Source organism: Mauremys reevesii, linkage group 9, assembly GCF_016161935.1.
Source record: "Mauremys reevesii isolate NIE-2019 linkage group 9, ASM1616193v1, whole genome shotgun sequence".
NCBI lineage: Eukaryota > Metazoa > Chordata > Testudines > Geoemydidae > Mauremys > Mauremys reevesii.
In genome coordinates, this window is record NC_052631.1 from 64897550 (window position 1) to 64916744 (window position 19195).

Consider the following 19195-nt stretch of genomic DNA (forward strand, 5'->3'; position numbering starts at 1 on the left):
GTTTAATTAAGTTGCTCTCTGTAACTACTTATGAAGTTCGGTTCTCAATGCTCCGACCCCAATAAAAAGCCAGTGACTAAACCACAGATTTTGCAGAAAAGATATTTAGAAAACCAAACATGATCAGTGCATCTGACACTGTTTCTTAAAAAGCTGGCAAAATTCTGTGAGATCCAGGCCTTAGCCAAACCAGCCCACACCCTCAATTTCTGCACATTCCAGGCATTCTGAAATGGGCCTAAGAACAGATATGAGCAAGCAGCATGGGAGCGTGAGATCCACTATTGCTGATGGAAGCTGGGACAGGGAGTGTGCACTGCAACTCTAGAAGGTCTGACAGCACGCACTGTTTTTAAATTGGTAGCCCTAGAGCCTGAAGTTCAACACAGCCCCTAGGGAAACCCCACAGATAATCCAGTCCATGTCCATGCACCAAAGCACTCTTAAACCCATAAGGATAAGAGTCCTCTGCAGACAGAGGAAGCTCAAAAGAACCTGCAGAATCTTATAGGGAACTTTCCTAAGCTCCGCCCATTTATCCTGTGCCAGATCCTCTGTATCTTGATCCAAGGATCTCAAAGCACTTTACATGCGATGAATTTAGCCTCACAACACCCCCACAAGATACTGTCCCTCTGGAAACTGAAGCACAGACAGGGTAAGTGACTGTCCCAAGGTCACACAGTGCCTCAGTGACAGGGCCAGGAACAGAACCCAGATCTTCTAGCTCCCCATCCTATGCCTTAACCACAATCTGCCCCACAATCTGCAGCATCCATGCTTCTGATGTTTCATAGATCTCTTTACAGTTACAGGTGACCAGAAATCATAGGAAAGAGTAGAGATTTGACCTCCTGGTTGCATATAAAGCACAGTGCTGTGAACATGGGATCTTCAACAGAGAGTCACATTTGTGAAGCTTGGTAATGGCTTGTATCAAACACGCACCATGCAGAAAATGCCTCCTACCCATATGGCCAGTCCCAGTCTCTGGAAACATTGGGCGGGGGGAGAGGGTAAGAGTCCACCAGCCCCAACAATTCCCTGCACACCACTTCCTGCTGAACAGAAACATTGCAAAGCACCTGAGTTGATGGCAGCACAGTTCAGTTGGCTAATCAGAGCGGCTGAGTGTCTAGGGGCTTTCTCTGAGTTATGGGCTGGACAGCACTGAGTTCCTCTTTCCCCCACTTTACTTCACAAGAGCATGTTCACCCACAATCCCCCTTTCCCCTTTCCCTCGTTCCTCTGCTCTCCCTCATCTGTGCCTCCTGCCTCCTCTAGCTCTGCCCTGCCAGCTGTGTGAGCCCCAGAAGGCAGCAAGGGGCAGCACAAGACACTGAAGCAAGTCATGCTTGCCTGACCCTGGCAGGTGCACCAGGCCCTACGGTCCCAAGTCAGCTCACCCTGACCTCACAAAGCCCCAGGGATTCCCCTCTGCCTTGGCAGATTCTGTACAGTAGCCTCAGCACAGATCACGCTGGGGCCTTAGAGACCAGTCTCACATCCTCACCTTGCAGAGCTGATGGTCCCACAGAAGCAAAGCCGCAGGCAGGACAAATGGACATGGGGAAGCACATCTGGGGTGAAGGATGGCAGGGATGCTGCACTGCATCTGCCTCCAGCCTGGTGAGCATGTAGTTCAATGCATCCCTTTCTTCAGACTGCACTGGTAGAGGAAGCTGGAGCATGGTGGGATGGGGAATGGGATGGAAAGACATCCTCTTTAACTGCATCCAATTTGTGGGAGAGGCCCTGGCAGAGGTCTGGGAGGGGGAACGGGGAAGGGTCAAGGAAAAAGAGGCGTCCCCAAACTTAACGAAAGGGAAGAACCTTAAAAATCTGCCAGGACCAATCTTTGATTTGGCGTCATGCAAGGCAAAAGAACAGACCACTGCCCGCCTGCTTCAGCCATACCCAGAGACAGGAGACACAAGAGGACAATCCTAGTTCAATGCCCTCATCCCCAATGCTACAGAAGCACTGCTCCCTAGAACAGATGTTATGAAAAGCAGTGATCATTGAGACACAAACCCCAGTCCCCACCTCTAGAGACATTTGCTACACAGGCGCTAGCCCCTGGGATATTCCCCTTCGGAAATAAGATACAGGATCACAAAACGTCTCCCTGGTTGCAGCCGCATCCTGCAGAAGATCACAACGATGCAGAATGCAGTTGGGCAGAATGAGCAGAGAAGAGGGAGGAGGCCGATATAAACTGCATCTTTCACTGTTCCAGGTAACAGAGCTAGAGAGTGGATTTGTTTCACCCCTTGTGCAAAGCTGTGCAGGGATCTCAAGTAATTGACATTCACACACACACACACACACACCCCTGGCAAGAAACCAAGGAAAAGTAAATCTTCCAAAGGCAAAATTAAATATTAGTGCTAAACAAGTGAGCAGTGAAATAGCCAGGACCATCCCCAGAACAAAGATCCCACAGTCCAGATGCAGGGAAAAACAGGACCTCATCCAGATGTACGAACAACAGGATTGTTGAGGCACAAACCATCATTGGCTCCACTGATGGATGTTGCAAGAAACATTGAAAAGGTCCTGTCTGTCTGACCGCTGGTCCCATGTCTACGGGCGTCTCAGCGTCATGGGTGCCAGGGATAGCGTGTGCATATACAGTGGGGCTGAGGTGGGTGCCGAGGCAGCAGTGTGGCTGTTTCAAACACAGGACAACACTACACCTATTTTTTTGATTGAACACACCAACGAGAACCCCCACAGGGCCAGCGACAATCTGCCATTCATCTCCTGCTGTTATGGCACTTATGGGAAAGGGATGGCAGGGCCGTTCTCCCTCCTCACAGCCTGGCACTCCACAGAGCATCCCTCCCCGCCTCTGTGAGTGCCACATCACACAGGCAGAGCTGCCTGTTTGGGGTGGGCAGGAAGCACCTCTTGCCCCTCGGGAAGGTTTTGTTCATCCTGCTCCACTCTTCCCACTACAAAAAGAAATGGGGCTTTGCTGGGATACAGGGAGAGGAACTCCACTGCTGCGAGATCCCTTCACCCCAGTGATCATGGGCACCAAGGAACCTAACGTAACCTGCCAGGGTGCCTCTCGGGGGCTAGTCTCCCTCCATGCAGAGCCTGTGTGAGCTGGATTGTGGCTGCAGGAGAGAGGGGATTTCCAGGGCTTGTCCCTTCTTGCATCGGTGGCTGCTCTCCGCTGCACCCCAGCCTGGACTCTGGTGCCACTCCCTCCCCCCGGTTAGGGACGGTTATTTTTGGTGAGCGAAGAAGGTAAGGCTTTTCCGTGATGGCATCGTCTAGTAAAAGTGAGAGAGAGAATTACACCAAAAGGAGGATCCAGGCGCAGGGAGTTAGCGCCGCTATTTACCCAAGGCAGGGACCACACCCACTATCTCTTCGTATTTGGGCGGTGGGTCGTTGTAGGAGACGCTGGTTTCCTCGCCACTGCTGCTCTCCGGGTGACCGGTCACCTCCTCGTAGGAAGGGGGAGGGGTGGCACTAGACAGTCTGGAGAGGACGGAGACGGAGTGCTCCGGCGGGTAAAGAGTGCCTCCTGCTCTGCCTTCGGCAGGCACCCTGCTGCCTGACTCGCGCTGGGACTGGCCTTCCCCCTGGCTGTGAGAGGTCTCTCGGTACACCATGACCCTGGGGAGGCTGCGGCCTGCTCGGCTGGCCAAGTAGCGGTTCTGGGCGTACGAGGGACGGTGGCGCGTGGCCTTCTGCAGCTGACACCTCCAGATGATGAACAGGGCAATGACTATAAGCAGAGCCACTCCCAGGAGAGGCACCACTACATACATGGCATCTGAGCGCTCCGTGCCCTGCCCGGGGTCCTTGACGGAGTATATGGAGTTGGTGTATCCTTTCCAGAACTCCATCTGCAGAGAGGAACAAACCAGCACCAGTCATAGGCATCTGTGTCGGAGCAGCGCCCCTCAGCTTGGAGGCCAAAGGAAGAGGGCAGCCGCAAGGGGCTGCTCGCTTACATGCCCGACTTCCACGCTGTAGCTGAGGTAGAATTGTTCCCACTGGTTCCCCTCCAACGGAGCACAAACCAGGGAGCCAGTACCTGAGATATCATGGGAACCAGTGCACAAGTTTCTGGGCTCTCGCTCTGACAGCAGCAAGTGGCCCAATGAGAGGCCGAGGGTGCCTGTGCTAGCACCACCCCCTGTCCTGGTTAGAATGGAGGGCAGGGAGTGTGCCACAAGCATACGGTGGCAGTGCCAGCAATGCCTTGCCAACACCATGGCTCGCAGTGCAAGGACACCTGGCAGGGAAATGGCCTTGCATGGGAGAGGTGGGTAACAGAAAACTGAGCTCAGGTTTCCTGCTGACACCCAAGGAACAAACCACCTCATGGGCAGGACAATCCACTCTCTCTCCCCTCCATCTCCTTCACCACCCCCTCAGGGCTCGAGTTATTCCATCTCCTCAGGCTCTAGTTCCCACAGCCCCGCCCCCCATGTACCGTTTTCTCCTTGTTCTCGAACACCTCCTTGACCTCCTCATAGCTGCAGATCTCCTCGATGCACTCCCGCTCGATGGTGCCCTGGCGGAACTCCTCCAGGAAGCTGTTGGCCCGGGGGAAGCGTTTGAGAACTGAGTGGGCGTTCTTGGCCCCCAGGAACACTGAAACACACAACACAGAGAAGTGCTGAGGATTCCTGCACACCCAGCCCCACAATGATCCAACCAGTGGCCTCTCGCTACCACAGGGCACAGGCTACTACACAGATGGCAGCTTCGGGTACCCAGCAGCACAGGCACCCAGCAGCTATGCTACACAGCCCAGTGCTAGAGTCCGCCCACCCAGTCCCACTAGCTAAGAAGGCACAACGTCCTACCAGAGAGAGGGTAGAGCAGGAGCTGAGCCGCCCTCACAGGCTCTCCTGCTGCCTAGGACCAAGCTGGCCAGTGCTAGTGTGATGGAGCCAGACGGGAACCGTGTGCTGGGCTGAGGGAGGACAATGGCAAGAGTGATTCACAAGGAGAGCTTTAATAGTCCCCACCCACCTACCAGCAGAACACCATGACCTCGGCAGTGCCACATCACAGCCCATCCCCCTCTCTCAACAGCCCTGAATGCTTCAAAGAGCGTGCAGGACTAGATTGAGGGGGAAACGTGTGAGTCCTACACTGGGCTGGTTGTAACTTCAGGCCCTCGGTGCTATTGTCCATCCCGCCCCTCTGCCCAAGGGAAAGCCAGTGCTGTTAGGATTCATGGTGGGGGGGAGATCAGAACCCAGCCCACAACCAACCCACACAATGCAGCTCTGGGCCACCATCCACTAAAAGCATCAGCCAAGCTCCAGGGGGATTTTAGTCATGCCTGGGGTATATTGTTCATGTTAAAACCCTGCCCTTTGGTAGATTTCACAGTGCCGCTCCCTGAATGCGGCTGAGGGTGTCCTGTTGCAATATCACCCACCTGCAGTCTCCTATCTAACGGCACTGGAAACCTGCGCAACACCCAATCTGGGCTGATGCAGCCATCCTGTATCACCTGCCCTGGTTTCTTATAATAACACGTGCACTCAATTCAATAGGCTGGGAACCACCAGCTGGATTACAGGCAAAGCGCCCACTGCAACGGGGACCAGAGCACAACTGGTACCACTATGGCACTGCCCCATTTATGGCCACAACAGGAGGAGGCAGCCCCAGGGCACAGGGAAGAGACATGGATGGAGGAACAGGAGCTCTGTAAGCAGAGGGTCTGAGTCCTCCACTGGCAGGCTGCATTGCCGGCAACACCACCTCTGCTCAGGAGAACCAAAGCACCATGTGTCTATCTGCTGCCAGAACCAATGACGAGCAGGGACTCTCGGTTAAGAGGCGCCACTGTCTGAAGGAAGGAGAGTGGGGCTTTTGCAGCCCTTCTCTACATCGTCACTTCAGCCCATGCTACACATTATAGGCCAGCAGATTAGGTGGCATCTGCACCAGCGCTGAATCGTGGTAGCTGCAGCAGGGGATGATGCCAGTCTAAGTACCAACAGGCCAATGCACCTATGCTAGCTGTGCTCCCCCTCCCCACCTTATGCTACATTACCAATCCCACGTTCCCAGCACACCACTGCAGGGTGGGAGATTCTAAAAGGCCTTCTGTGACCCCAGAGGGATTGTCGGAGATGAGGCCAAACTCCCATAGTTCCCCAAGAGTTGGCATTATTTCCAACTCCCTTTCTCAAATGGGCCAGGACAAACGCTCAGCTCAGGAATGATTCCAGCTGGAGCTTTGGAGAAGCCATCCTGAGGTGCATCTGACAGCTGCTACGAGGTACAGGAGAGCCCCGACAGCACCAGTGAAGAGGCAGAGACCAATACCAGCATTCACGCAGCTTCAGCTGCAATGCTCATGCCCACACCCCACCCATGGCTGGATCTGTGCAGTATGCAAGGATGACACTCCGCAGACGAAATCTCACTTTGGGTCCACACCATGTCATAGACTGGGGACACCAAGTGGTTCAGGACCTGTGAGGAGCAGCAAGCAGCTGCATAACTTCGTACTAAGGAAGGACACTTTTCAGTGCAGTGGGTGTGGGACTAGCCCCTACGCGGAAGCACCAGCCCACCAGGAGGAGACAGCCAATCACCCTGCAGAAGAGTGGCAAGTGCCCTGTGGAAGCTATCCACCCAGGACGGTTATTTATCCCTTGGGTCCCAGTTTGGGGATGGGGAGTCTCCTGCAGGTGCTGGTTTCAGACTCTCGCAATGGCATGGTATTCCATGCACTGGCATGTGCTAGAGCAGCCAAGGTGGCAGAGAGAATTCATGGATTTAAATAATCAGGTTGGCTCCAATCAATGGAACCTACGTGCCTATTGTGTGCTCTGTCCCAGCAAGTCAGAATGTGCTCATAGGAAGGGGTCCTACTCACTGGGGATCACAGGACGATCATGCAAACATACCCAGGGTGCCCAGAGCACACAGGAGAATGGTCAAACACTCTGGACTCTTCCAGGCGAACCCTACTCTCATTGAATGGCACAGGCAGTGATGGGGTCTCCATCTCCACAACAATTCAGGTTCACCCTGCAGGCCAACCAGTGCCTCAATTTCTGAAACATTCTCAGATGGCACAAACCCAGAGACCTGTACCCAGGACAGTGCACATTTGGGAGACAAGGCCAAGTGGGTTACCCGCCGCGACACTTCACTGACTGCTGTAACCATTATATCTGCAAATCACATGCATTTTGCAAAATCCATGTGAAAGCAAAGGCAAGGTCTCCTGTGCACAGTGGAGTGAGAGGGCAGCAGGATTTGAAGCAACTTACACACAGCCAAACTGTTACACATAAAGCAGTTGTTCATTAGCACAGCCTGCGATTTGCCCAGATAACAAGTGCTCTGTGCACACACTTCTAACTAATGGCAGGACTTGGAAGAAGGATCATGCAAGTAGTTAACGAAAAATGTTACCTTGTCTTTAAATAGGAGTCATTTGTTGCTATATTGGAGGCAGGTTTCTCCTTGTTTTCATGTGACCTTCATTTTTCCTACTCTCAACTGGTATGGTGAGTGGTTTTATGGAGTATGCTACTCCAGAGGCATTGATGTGTATTAGCAATTACTGCTATGACATGCCACCATCTTTTGGTCATGATGGGATACACTTGATGGGTAACTGCATTTACTTTTCCCTGTGGTTTATTAATATTTGCTCTGATGAGGGAGTTTATGGAAGAGAGAGCTGCTGTTGTATGGATTGCGACACTGGCAGACCAGGTAGCAGCTCATGCTAAGGTCCCCATGTCTCAACTGAACACTGAAAAATACACAGCTGGAAGCAGTCTAGCTCACCTGTGTGTTATTAAAATAGGTATTAGAATTTAATAACATTTAGACTTTACTGATTGCTTGTGAGTTGCTGCATGCATTAATCTCACCTTACAATATGGGATACAGACTCTATAAGTAATATTTAAGCATCTGTATTGTAAGCTTCTGTGATGCTGTAAATCACTAAACAGGAGAGAGACATTAACTAGTGTAAAGTGCTGGTCACCAACAGAAGGTGTTATGTCCTGACCAAGAGGAAGGCCCATCCACACCAGATGGACTACTGTAGAACATGAAAGAGAACACAAGACATTTGTTGCTCTGCTCTCCCCGCCACCCCACCAACCACCACAACCACAAAGATGAGTCATGCAAGTGGATTCTTCCCATCAGCTGAGTTCACAACTCAGAGCACACAGAATCATAGGACTGGAAGGGACCTTGAGAGGTCATCTAGTCCAGTCCCCTGCATGGAGAGATAGGAATAAAAACACGTAACAAGAAAGAACTGGATCTCTATGCTGCTTGGACTCTGGGGGGCAAGATTTTCTATGCATAAGCAAAAGATAGCTTAGCCTGGGTTAGCCGTAAATGACATATAGAGCTTGCTTTTTATAGAAGCTTCTATTACCTCTTGAAACTTAAGATTGTAACATTTGTATATTTATTTTTACCTGCTTTAATCTTGTAAATAACTCATTTCCTTTTCTATTTAATAAATCTTTAGATAGTTTATTATAGGATTGGTTACAAGTGTTGTCTTCAGTGTGAGATCTAAAGTGCAACTGAGTTACGGTAAGTGACTGGTCCTTTGAACTGGGGTAACCTGAATATTGCTGTGATTCTTGGTGTAAGGGACCGTCACCTGGATGACAAGACAGATGGGAGTACCCCAGGAGTCTGTCTGTGACTCCATGTTAAGGCTGTTATAGTGCCTGAGGAGTTTACACTTAATAACTGATTGGCGAACTCTAAGTATAGAACTCACAGGCAATTTGGGGTTTGTGCCCTGGTTCTTAGCAGTCTGCCCTGAGGTTGGTACTCATGCTCCTGAGTGACTGCAGACAGCTCGACATGCATAATAAAGAACTGTGTGAAGGATGTGAATTACAGTGACTTTTCTCCAGAATCTACTTTATTATACAGAGATGCAGGCCAGCTGCAATACTAGACCAGAGCAACATATTTACAAAAACAATGGCAATGGAGAGACTATTTTACAGTCATCAAGTGCATCTTGCTGGGGCCTCAGCTCTCCTATTTCTTCAGTCTTTGTGAAGGAGTTTCATGGGGAATGGCTGTGAGGGAGCTGTCCCAAGAGGAGCACCGGCCAGCTTAGCAGGGTTGTACTGAGCAGATGATGCAGGGATCGGTTGCTGGGTCAGCTTTGGCTATCGTCGGCTCTTCAGCCTTCATGCACTGGGTGGAGGTTTCACAATGGAGCGGTCTATCCTCAAGTCATTTCCTATCTTTCTGGAAACAGCCTGGCACCAGCTCCTCGGCCTCCTGCCTCGACCCATCCAGTCTTTCAGGAGCGCATCTCACTTCCTCCTCCTCGCACTGGACCATTCGCTCTGAGCTCCTTTGAGTCTCCCTCTGTGTTTCCTGAAATAACAAGCCTGTTCCCCGCTTCTCCTGGACCTCAGGTTTGCCAGCCTTTCCACCGCTGTGCAACCTGGCCCGTTCCCTGCTCTGGGACATCCACGGTGCTGTACTGGCTTCTATAATGAAAAGAAACAAATAAGAGCTTCAATAAGTGAAGCAAAAGCTCGATCATTCCTTGGATCACCAAGGAACACAATGGAAGTGTCTGTTCTAGCCCAATTTCAAATGCCAGTGCCTCCAGAATTCACAGCTGTTACAAGGAGGGTGGAGATGCTAAATCACTGGAATGAAGGACAAGGAAGGGATGGGGAGCTACAGACAGTCAGTATAACCACACTACCAAAGGCTACTTATCAGGCAAACAGGAGCCTCGGAGACATCTGTGCTGATGGTCCCAGCAAGAGTAAGCAAGGGATGTCAGAGCAAGGGGGGAGGCTGGCAGGTTGGCCCTGGAGTCACTCGAATGGACACTGCGGGACAGGCTCAGAGAAAGCAGGGGCTGCGTGAGCTTCTACAGCAGGGGTGGGCAAACTTTTTGGCCCAAGGGCCACATCTAGGTGGGGAAATTGTATTCAGGGCTATGAATGTAGGGCTGGGGCAGGGGGGGTAGTGTGCAGGAAGGGGCTTAGGGCAAGGGGTGCGGAGTATTGGAGGGGGCTCAAGGCACAGGGTTGGGGTACAGGAGAGGGTGTGTAGTGCAGGAGGGGGTTGGAGTGTGGGCTCTGGCCCGGTGCCGCTTATCTCAAGCGGTTACGGGGTGGCAGCGTCACGCAGCAGGGCTAAGACCCCGCGCCGCTCCCAGAAGTGGCCAGCATGTCCGGCAGTGGCTCCTGGGGGTGGGGTGGGGCAGGCAGCTCCGCCACACACTGTCCTTGCCTGCGGGTACCACCCTCCCCAAAACTCCCATTGGCTACGTTTCCCTGTTCCCAGCCAATGGGAGCTGCGGGGGGCAGTGCCTGCAGGAGAGGGCAGTGCACGGAGCCCTCTACCCCCACCTCCCCCCCAGAGACCGCAGGGATGCAGCACAGAGCCAGGGCAGGCAGGGTCCCTGCCTCAGCCCCTCTGTGCCACAGGGCTGGCAATCCCACGGGCCGGATTGAAAGCCCTGACGGGCCAGATCCAGCCTGCAGGCCATAGTTTGCCCTCCCATGTTCTACAGGGTAAAGGGGAATAAGCACTGCCTCCAAACTGGATCGGGGGCGGGGGGGGTGATTTTCAAAGGCACTAAGACCAGTGAGCCCCACTGACTGTCAACAGCAGGGTGTGCCCCTGAAGACCTCCCTCTGTACGCTGGAGCACAAGCATCATGAAAGGTTTACAGACACAGAGGAATAAGGATTGAGGTTAATTGGTATCCACAGTAGATTTCTTTCAATGCATTCAGTGCCTGACAGCAGGTAGGGTAAGCAGTAATTATCCTGGCAGCTCCCATGGCCTGTGTTATCTCTACATCACTTTGCTATCAAAATATGCCAATGACTGTCTTTCATGCATTAATCAGACAGAACGGCATGTGATTGAGGCCAGGTAAGAGCAGCATGCTAATTGGATGCCATGGCCCAGGGGCCAACAGATGCAGTGCCACATAAATATTTGGCCACAGCAGCCAAGAGGTAAGCTTCCTGCCACCCAGGTCTTATTTGTAGGCTTAAGCTCCAGTTTGTGTTATTTTTGTTTCCCCACCTTACTTTGCCAGCTTCGAGTCCAGGCAGATGCCATTGCTCAGTGGCTGCTGGGTACGGTCACCCTAACAGTAAACACGGCTCATACGGCCAGAAGGGCATTGAGCAGGGTTACTGAGCAGGAGGCCAGAACTGGGGAATTACTGGGGAAGGCCTGGTAGCTGTGGAGCCAGGGGGAGAGGTGGGGCCTTCCACCCTAGTCTGAGGCGACAAGTGTCTTTTGAAAAACAGAAATGGCAGCATCCATAAGAAGCCACAAAACTCTTCCCCCTGCACCTGCACTCAGCCTCCTCACTGGCACAATACATATAACAAAGAGCTGCATACCTGGTACAGAGCAGCCCTCGTCCCCTGGGTCCTCCTGCTGGCTCAGCTCGACCGCTGTCTCCACTGTTGGGTCTGGATCCTGGCATGCCTCAAGCAGATCCCAAGATCACAGCAAGATCCCTGGCCTCTCCCAGTCCGGCTTCAGAACCAGGGCTATCATCAGCTCTCAGCGGAGCACCGCACACAGCCTCTGTGCCATGCAGCAGCACGTCAGGCTGCACACAAGAGCGAGCAGGGAGGATTCAGTGTGGCTCTTTAAAGATCAAACATGCTTTTCCCACCCTGCTATTGTTGTCTCAGCTTTATCATAATGAACCATTGGGCCCTCTATATTGTCCCAGCACAGCTTGCTAGTCCGAGCAGCGGCCATTGCAGTGGGTTACTTGGCTGTTCACTTACATAGCGACTGCAGGGCCTGGGTCACCTCCCCTCCAGCTAGTCACCAATTGCCCCAGCACTCTCAGATCTGCCCCTACCATGCTCCCAGGAAATCCTCCTCAGAGCCATGCTGGCGACTGGAGCAGAAAAAAGTCAAATTGCTGCTGAAGAAGTGGGTTGTTGTGAACACAGTGCACAAATGAGCGCCACCGCCTGGACAGCACAGGTAACAGGCTCCAAGCCAAATGGCCCACTGTGCCACGCATGGAAAGCAGACCAGGCAGGCTGTGACCAGTACACTGTGGGAAGGGCAGAGCAGGACTCCGTCCACGAGTGGGGCTATTGGGCCAGCAATCCATGCCCACTCTGGCTTGGTAAGGTAGTGAGAGCAAGGCAGAGCCAAATGGTGGCATAACTAAAAATGCACAGTTGGGTGGGGGTGCCTGGTGTGTTACAGGTGTGCAAGAGGGACCAGCAATTCACCCAGCTGCTCTACTGGACACCAGACTCCGACTCTGCAACCAGGGAACACACAGCGAAGAGATGTGCAGGAAGAGATAAAGCCATGCCTCAAGCCTCTGATCCTAGAAGGAGCCATGACACTGCCCCACCTCTGAGACCCAAGACAACACAGACCATTCCCTACCATCTTCTCAAAGAGGAGGCTACCAGCCCCTTCCCCCACCACGTGCAGGAGACCCGTCCCCCCACACCTCTTCCTCCAGGAAGGGTGGAGAGACCACGCTTGCCCCTCCCTGCCCTTGAGGCCCTCATTGGGAAATACTTACTTGCCATGCTGCCTTGCTCAGATACTCAGGGCTCTCACCTACCTGTTGGGAAGAAAATGGGAGAGTCATGGAGGGCTCAAAGTCGCAGGCCCTTGGTCACATGAGTAGCAGAGACTGATCCATGGGGAAAGATGGCTTTTTCTGGAGCCTGGGCAGCCTGCTGCAGGTCCCAGCTGAGCTCTATATACCCATCGTCTCTACAGGAAACTATGACCCACCCAATACTGCCTCCAGGCTCCTTAGGTACACACCACACGTCACAGAATGGCAGCTGGCCCTCGCCAGCTCATCCAACCCACTTTCAGCCCTCCCACCCAGGGCCATCCAGAGGATTCGGGGGCCTGGGGCAAAGCAATTTCGGGGGCCCCTTCCATTAAAAAAAAAGTTGCAATATTATAGAATACTATATTCTCGTCGGGGCCCCTGCAGGGCCCGGGGCAAATTGCCCCTCTTGCCCCCCCTCCCTCAGGCGGCCCTGCTCCCACCCCACATATCCATTCGGCATCTGATCTGCCCCAAGATCCCCCGGCTTCAAGACAGAGCATATCAGCCGCTCTGCATAACCCCAGAGTGCCCAAGAAGCAGGCCACAAGGCCTACAGGGATTCTCATCAGTCAGCTCAGGGCATCTCTGTCTCTCAGTGAACAGATATGCCCCACTTCAGCAGAAGAGGGTAAAAACACCCCCATGGCTTCTGCTCCATCACATCATGCAGGGGAGATGTAGCACACTCCGGTCCCCACACATTAACTGGCTGCCTCATATCATCTAGCCTCAGGCTGGCGGGCGAGAGGCATAGAGCATGCAGGCTTGCAAAGTGCTTTACAACCTCTCCCCACCGCAGCAGACTTTATAGTTCACTGCCAGGCTACGTCCAACATCCGCTGCCCTAACATTAACTACCCTTCACCCCAAGGCCAGTGCCTCTTACGTGGCCAGGAAAGCTCTGCCAGCCAGTCTAAACCCACAGTGTGCACTTTGGAGCCTTACTGGTCTGAGAGCTTAGAGCCCAATCCTGCAACCTGCTGAGGCCAGGTCTACACCACAAAATTTTCCTGGAATAGTTATGTAGGGCAGGGGTGTGAAAAAATCCACACTGCTGACCAACACAGCTAGGCTGCCAAAAACCTCCATGTAGATGCTGCTATGCCAGCACGAGTCCTTTTACCAGTATAGCTTATGTAGTTTGGGCTGGTGGTTGAACCATACCGGCAAAAGATCTCTTTATGCCACATCTCCTCTAGGCGGCTCTACTGGCATAGCTACTGGTATAGACTCTCTAATGTAGACTGCTTGGGGTGTTCTCAGCTCCCTAAGGCAGTCGGAATTGAGGATGCTCAACCACCTCACAGAATCAGGCCCTTGAAGAAGAGAGTTTGGACACCTGGGTGCATACAGAACCGTGTCCATAAAGTGAAAGATGAGCCAGATGGCCAGGAGCCCAGAGCCGAGCCAGAGGGCGAGAAACAAACAAGATTTCTTCACCGAGAGGTGCTAGATCAGGGGTCAGCAACCTTTCAGAAGTGATGTGCCAAGTCTTCATTTATTCACTCTGATTTAAGGTTTCGTGTGCCAGTAATACATTTTAACATTTTAAGACGGTCTCGTTCTATAAGTCTATAATATATAACTAAACTATTGTTGTATGTAAAGTAAATAAGGTTTTAAAATGTTTAAGAAACTTAATTTAAAATTAAATTAAAATGCAGAGCTTTCAGACCAGTGGCCAGGACGCGGGCAGTGGGAGTGCCACTGAAAATCAGCTCGCGTGCGTCTTCAGCACACATGCCATAGGTTGCCTACCCCTGTGTTAGATCAAAGCCAATCTCCACAGCACACAGATACTGTACTACAGGCTTGAAAACTGCACCTGGCACCGGCTAGCTTTAGGCTGAATACACCAGCCACATGAAGGAAGAAACACCCCCTTTGCCCCTGCCCACAGAATGTAAGCTGTTTGGGGCAGGGACCATCCATTCTGAGTTTGTACAGCACCTGGCACATAGGGGCCCCAGTAATGGATCAAGGCCCAAGGCACCACTACAAGTTGAGTAACAGTAATATAGTAATAGTATCCCCAGCTGCTAGAGAGGGTGCTGGAATGCACTGCTTGGGGGATTGAGCAGCATGCTACTCTATCTTTCCCCCACCTCCCGGCTACTGCTATTCTACCCAAGCCCCTCAACAGCCTCCAATTTATTTATTTTTGAGCCCTTCTCCTCCATGAACAGTTCCAGTGGATGGTGCTGCTGTTCACAGCTTTCCCGCATACCTGCAGAATGACAACTGTTGACTGTTTCACTGCTGCTCAGCCTACTGCATAGCAGCAGTGCAAATGAGAAGAGTTCCATTAATGCTGCACGGCAAAACTAACGGCACAGTCGTGGTGCTACAGCTGTCAGCAAACTCAGGAAGGCAATACTACATTTGGAAGGTTAACTTGCCGTAAAAAATGAAATCACATTGTGTAGAAGTGTCTGGTGTCCCTCCACAAACAGGAGCCATTTCCTATCCACCAGTGACAAGTGGATCCTTTAGACTCTATTCTACCACCACCTCCCCATTGTGCTCTGCTAGCCAGCTCAAGCCCATGATGCATCATTACAGGAATTCCCTGCTTTTCTCCCCCCATCTCAGATCTGCACAGCAGAACCCATCCCCCTCATTCTGACCATGTAATACAGTGGCACAATTCCACCTAGGGGCTCTAGTGACACTGCAAACCAGAGAAGTAAAAAGATTCTCACTGGACTTTACTTTTATTATGGGGTGAGGAGAGAAGAAGAGGAGAAACAACAAGAAATAAAAACTACACTAGTCTGAGGTCCAGGATTAACAATACTCAGATCTAGATCAATCCTTAAGTAGCTCAACGACAGTTTCTAAGCCCAATTATTTTACTCACCAGGGCCAGAAATAAATGTCACATCTTGTCAAAACCCAGGAATCTAAGGCTTCCAGTAGCACAGAGCAGTTGTTTCTCACCCCAATGGAGCAGGGAGTAGTGAACCTTGCACACAACCTCTTTTTGGTTATTACTAACATTTCTATCCACCAACACCACAACTATGTCTTACATGATTTTAGAAGCTGTTGTATCAAGAATGGTTAGACACAGAATATAAGTCTGTAGCCATATGGAATGCACATTTCAGTGGCCTAAAGCATTCATCTCATTTCAGTCTGCGAAATATTGACTGCAAAATACATGCTGGAATTAAAGTGAGGATGAAGGAAGAAAGCAAGATAACCTGATTTTACAGTCTGCTATCTCACATAGCACCAGGGGCTAGGAAGACAGACTGGACCAATATAGATGCTTTCAACACTGGAAATTTTTTCTAAGCTCTGGTTAGCCGAACAGAGAAAACTTTGGTCCCTAAAACACTGATGTGACACAGGTTGAGAACTTGTAACTATCCAATTGGATCTTCTATGGACTATAACGTGGTCAGTTGCATCGGCTATAATCAGAGGTTGCTTTGCTCTGGTTAATTTTTGCTTATGTTCAGTTTTCATTAAGAAATAAAAAAATATGTGACAACAGGAGAGGGTTAAACCCTCATCTTCATCAACAATACTTAGAAGGGACAAGGTGGTCTACAATCATTAATTTATCCTCACACAAGTCAGTGGCAAGAGCTGGGATTAGAAATCAGGAATCCTGGCTCATTAGGCCACATGGTGTCAAGTATCAGAGCGGTAGCCGTGTTTGTTGCTTTTTACAGATCCAGACTAAGAGTCCTGTGGCACCTTATAGACTAACAGATGTATTGGAGCATGAGCTTTCGTGGGTGAATACCCACTTCGTCAGACGCTGTGGGTATTCACCCACGAAATCTTATGCTCCAATACATGTTAGTCTGTAAGGTGCCACAGGACTCTTTGTCGCTAGGCCACGTGGTGTCTCTGATGAACAGCGGTGTACACCCCTCTTCAGAAAAGACACATTTCAGGGGACAGAGGTATGAGTGTGTGGGGAGAGGAGGGGGATCATTTTAAGAAGAGCTGATATTTTAAGCTTAATTATAAGTTTGAGGCCAGGCTGGTAATACTTGAACTATGCATGCAAGGGGCCAGCTGATGGGATGCAGGTCGTGTGAGGAAGGCAAATATATTCCTAGCACAAAGGAGTAGGGCTATTTAATCCAATGGAAAAATAACCTGGTAGATATGAGCTTCAATATTCATGTGTATACTATACACACGATTGGCGTGCATGTATCATAGCAGCAAGTGACATAGATTATATATAAATACATTTATATTCTGGGCATGTATTTCAGCAAGTGACAGATCATATATAAATACATTTATATTCTGGGCATGTATTTCAGCAAATGACATAGATTATATATAAATACATTTATATTCTGGGCATGTATTTGACATTTCTAAACACACCAGCATTATAGGCACCCATACAAAACATAAGGAATGGAACACAAAATACTCCACCTCAAAGGACACTGAAGAGTTAATTTTTTCTGCCTAAGGATGCCAAAAACCTAAGGAACCCAAACCCCGAGCCCAGCCTCAACGCCCACCCGATCGGTTCCCCTCCCTCCTTCTCCGAACAGTGTTTTCCTCCTCTATAAATACACCATCAATAGGAGGTTGCCATGGCAATGGTGAGGAGGCGTGAGGTATACAGCAATAGCGATGCTGATGCAGTCACACATTCGTGTCTTCCAGATCTCGCAACCCCCGGGCTCCCCCCACCCAACGATGATGCTGAGGAAACCGTGCTGGTAGACTATGGTGTCCTCTGTCTCTAGCAATACAGGCAGACTTTGCGTGGGTATGCGGTCTGGGGGAAGGATGTACACAGACAGAGAGGTTAGCCAGAATCCCCGATCCTCTTGCCAGCGCAGGAGCGGGTTGTGGGATTCCGTAACACCACTGACGTGTGGTGGCACGTCGGGAGGCTGCCGGATTGCTGGGCGTCATACCGCCAAGGATGCCAGCTGCTTCGCAAGTTCGAAGAACTATTTTTGTTTTCAAAGCCAAGATCAACACATCGGGGAAGGCTCCAATTCTCAGAGACCACAAAGCCCCATGGTGGCCAGGATGCCATCCCCACAAACCAATCCACAAACCCTCAATAGAACCAGAATTCATCCCCACAAACCAATCCTAAAACTCACCAGGTTTGGAGTGTATGCTCGCAAACAGCTGTGTAAACTGATACGTACCAGCCAGGCACCCTCCACCTCCTGGACCTGCCCCAAATCCTACTGTAGCCCCAGTGAACACACCTTCCCCCACATCCACAGCACCCACACACCCTAGCAGATACTTTCCCAGCTCCTCGGAGCTTAGCACTCAAGTACTGATTCGTTTCACTCTTCCCTCCATTGCCATCGTGCTTCTCCTCCCACCCACCCTCCATCCCAATCCCTCTTTCCTTCCCCACCACTTCCCTGACATTCCTGCCTCCCTCCTGATTCCCAAAGGCAGACTCAACCCCCTTCCTCTCTACTCCAGTGCCCAAAGCCCCAATCCCACCCTCCCCTTCAATCCCCTCTTCCGGTACTGTCCCTCACCCCTCTTCTAGCACATCCCCTCAGCCTCCAACTCAGTCTCTACTGCACCCCCAATTCCCACAGCCCTGGCTTGTCTCCAGCTCCTAAAAATTCATACTACCCTGCCCCTCCTCCCCCCTTCCCCTCCACTCCCCAGTGCCCCACCCCAGACATCCATCTCATTCTTCCTCCAGCCCCCCTTCCCCATACCCATGCCTCTATCCACCCCCCATCTCCACTCCTCTATCCACCCCCCATCCCTACAGCCCCCCTCCCATTGTCCTCTCCACCCCCTTTCCTCTAGCCTCCTGGCCCTTCTCCTCCATCTCCCCATTTCCCCACCCTCCAACCCAAACCTACACCCCATCCTCCACTACCCTCCCCAAAACCCTTCTCCTCTCATCCCCTGCCCCTTGCTCTATTACCCCACCCCATTAAACTATCCAATGGCCCTCCTCTGTCCCAGCCCTATGCACCCTAAACCCCACCCTTCTCCCCTCTGCATGACCCCTGCCCATCTACCCCATACCCCTCCCCTTCTCCCATCCCCATCCAACCTATACCCCTCCCATCCAACCCTTCTCCCATCCCCATCCAACCCATCCCTCTCACCCCTATCCAACCCCATACCCCTCCCCTCCACCACTTCTCCCCTCCCCATTTTCCCCGCCCCATGCACCCCATACTCCTCACCATGACCCCCTCCTTGTGCTTCCCATTACCCCCTCGCCTTGCCATAGTCCCCACCCCCAGTACCTCATGCCCGCCGCAGCTCCGGGCTCCCCGCGCGCGCACACACAGAGCCGACGGCTCCGCGCCCGCCCGCCCGGCGCAGCCCAAGCCTGCAGCCACCAGTGTCCACCAGGGCAAGGGGCGGGGCGGGGCGGGGCCGAGCCACCCTTCCTATCCAATCACAGAGCGGAGGCGGAGCTGGCAGACGTCTATGGCCAATAATTCATCCGCTAAGGCGTGAGCGCTTCATCTAGTCTGCCCAATCACAAAATGGGAGGGGAGGGACGCCTCTCCTACTGTGACCAATCACCGTGGCAGAGGCGGGCCTTGCCGCCTGCTGTGTCCACTCAGAGGGCAGCCTTTGAAGGAAGGGCCGTCC

The 19195-nt window shown here is 51.8% G+C and overlaps 1 protein-coding gene across 4 annotated transcripts; it reads right to left on the reverse strand.

Annotated features, from left to right (window-relative positions):
* Positions 1 to 611: 611 nt before the first annotated feature.
* Positions 612 to 18988, reverse strand: PRRG3 (proline rich and Gla domain 3). Of its 4 annotated transcripts, none has more exons than XM_039488331.1 (4): positions 18841 to 18988; positions 12560 to 12601; positions 4460 to 4620; positions 612 to 3866 (listed from the first exon to the last, which is right to left on the reverse strand). In XM_039488331.1, exons 2-4 carry the CDS (start codon positions 12564 to 12566, stop codon positions 3348 to 3350), a joined length of 687 nt encoding a protein of 228 aa, XP_039344265.1. In that variant the 5' UTR covers positions 12567 to 12601; positions 18841 to 18988; the 3' UTR covers positions 612 to 3347. The 4 variants fall into 4 exon arrangements, 2 of the variants coding, with proteins under 2 accessions (XP_039344265.1, XP_039344264.1); XM_039488330.1 differs by lacking the exon at positions 18841 to 18988 and adding an exon at positions 17707 to 18013; XR_005584636.1 differs by lacking the exons at positions 612 to 3866; positions 4460 to 4620 and adding exons at positions 8887 to 9500; positions 11394 to 11608 and having other exon boundaries at positions 18841 to 18985.
* Positions 18989 to 19195: the final 207 nt, after the last annotated feature.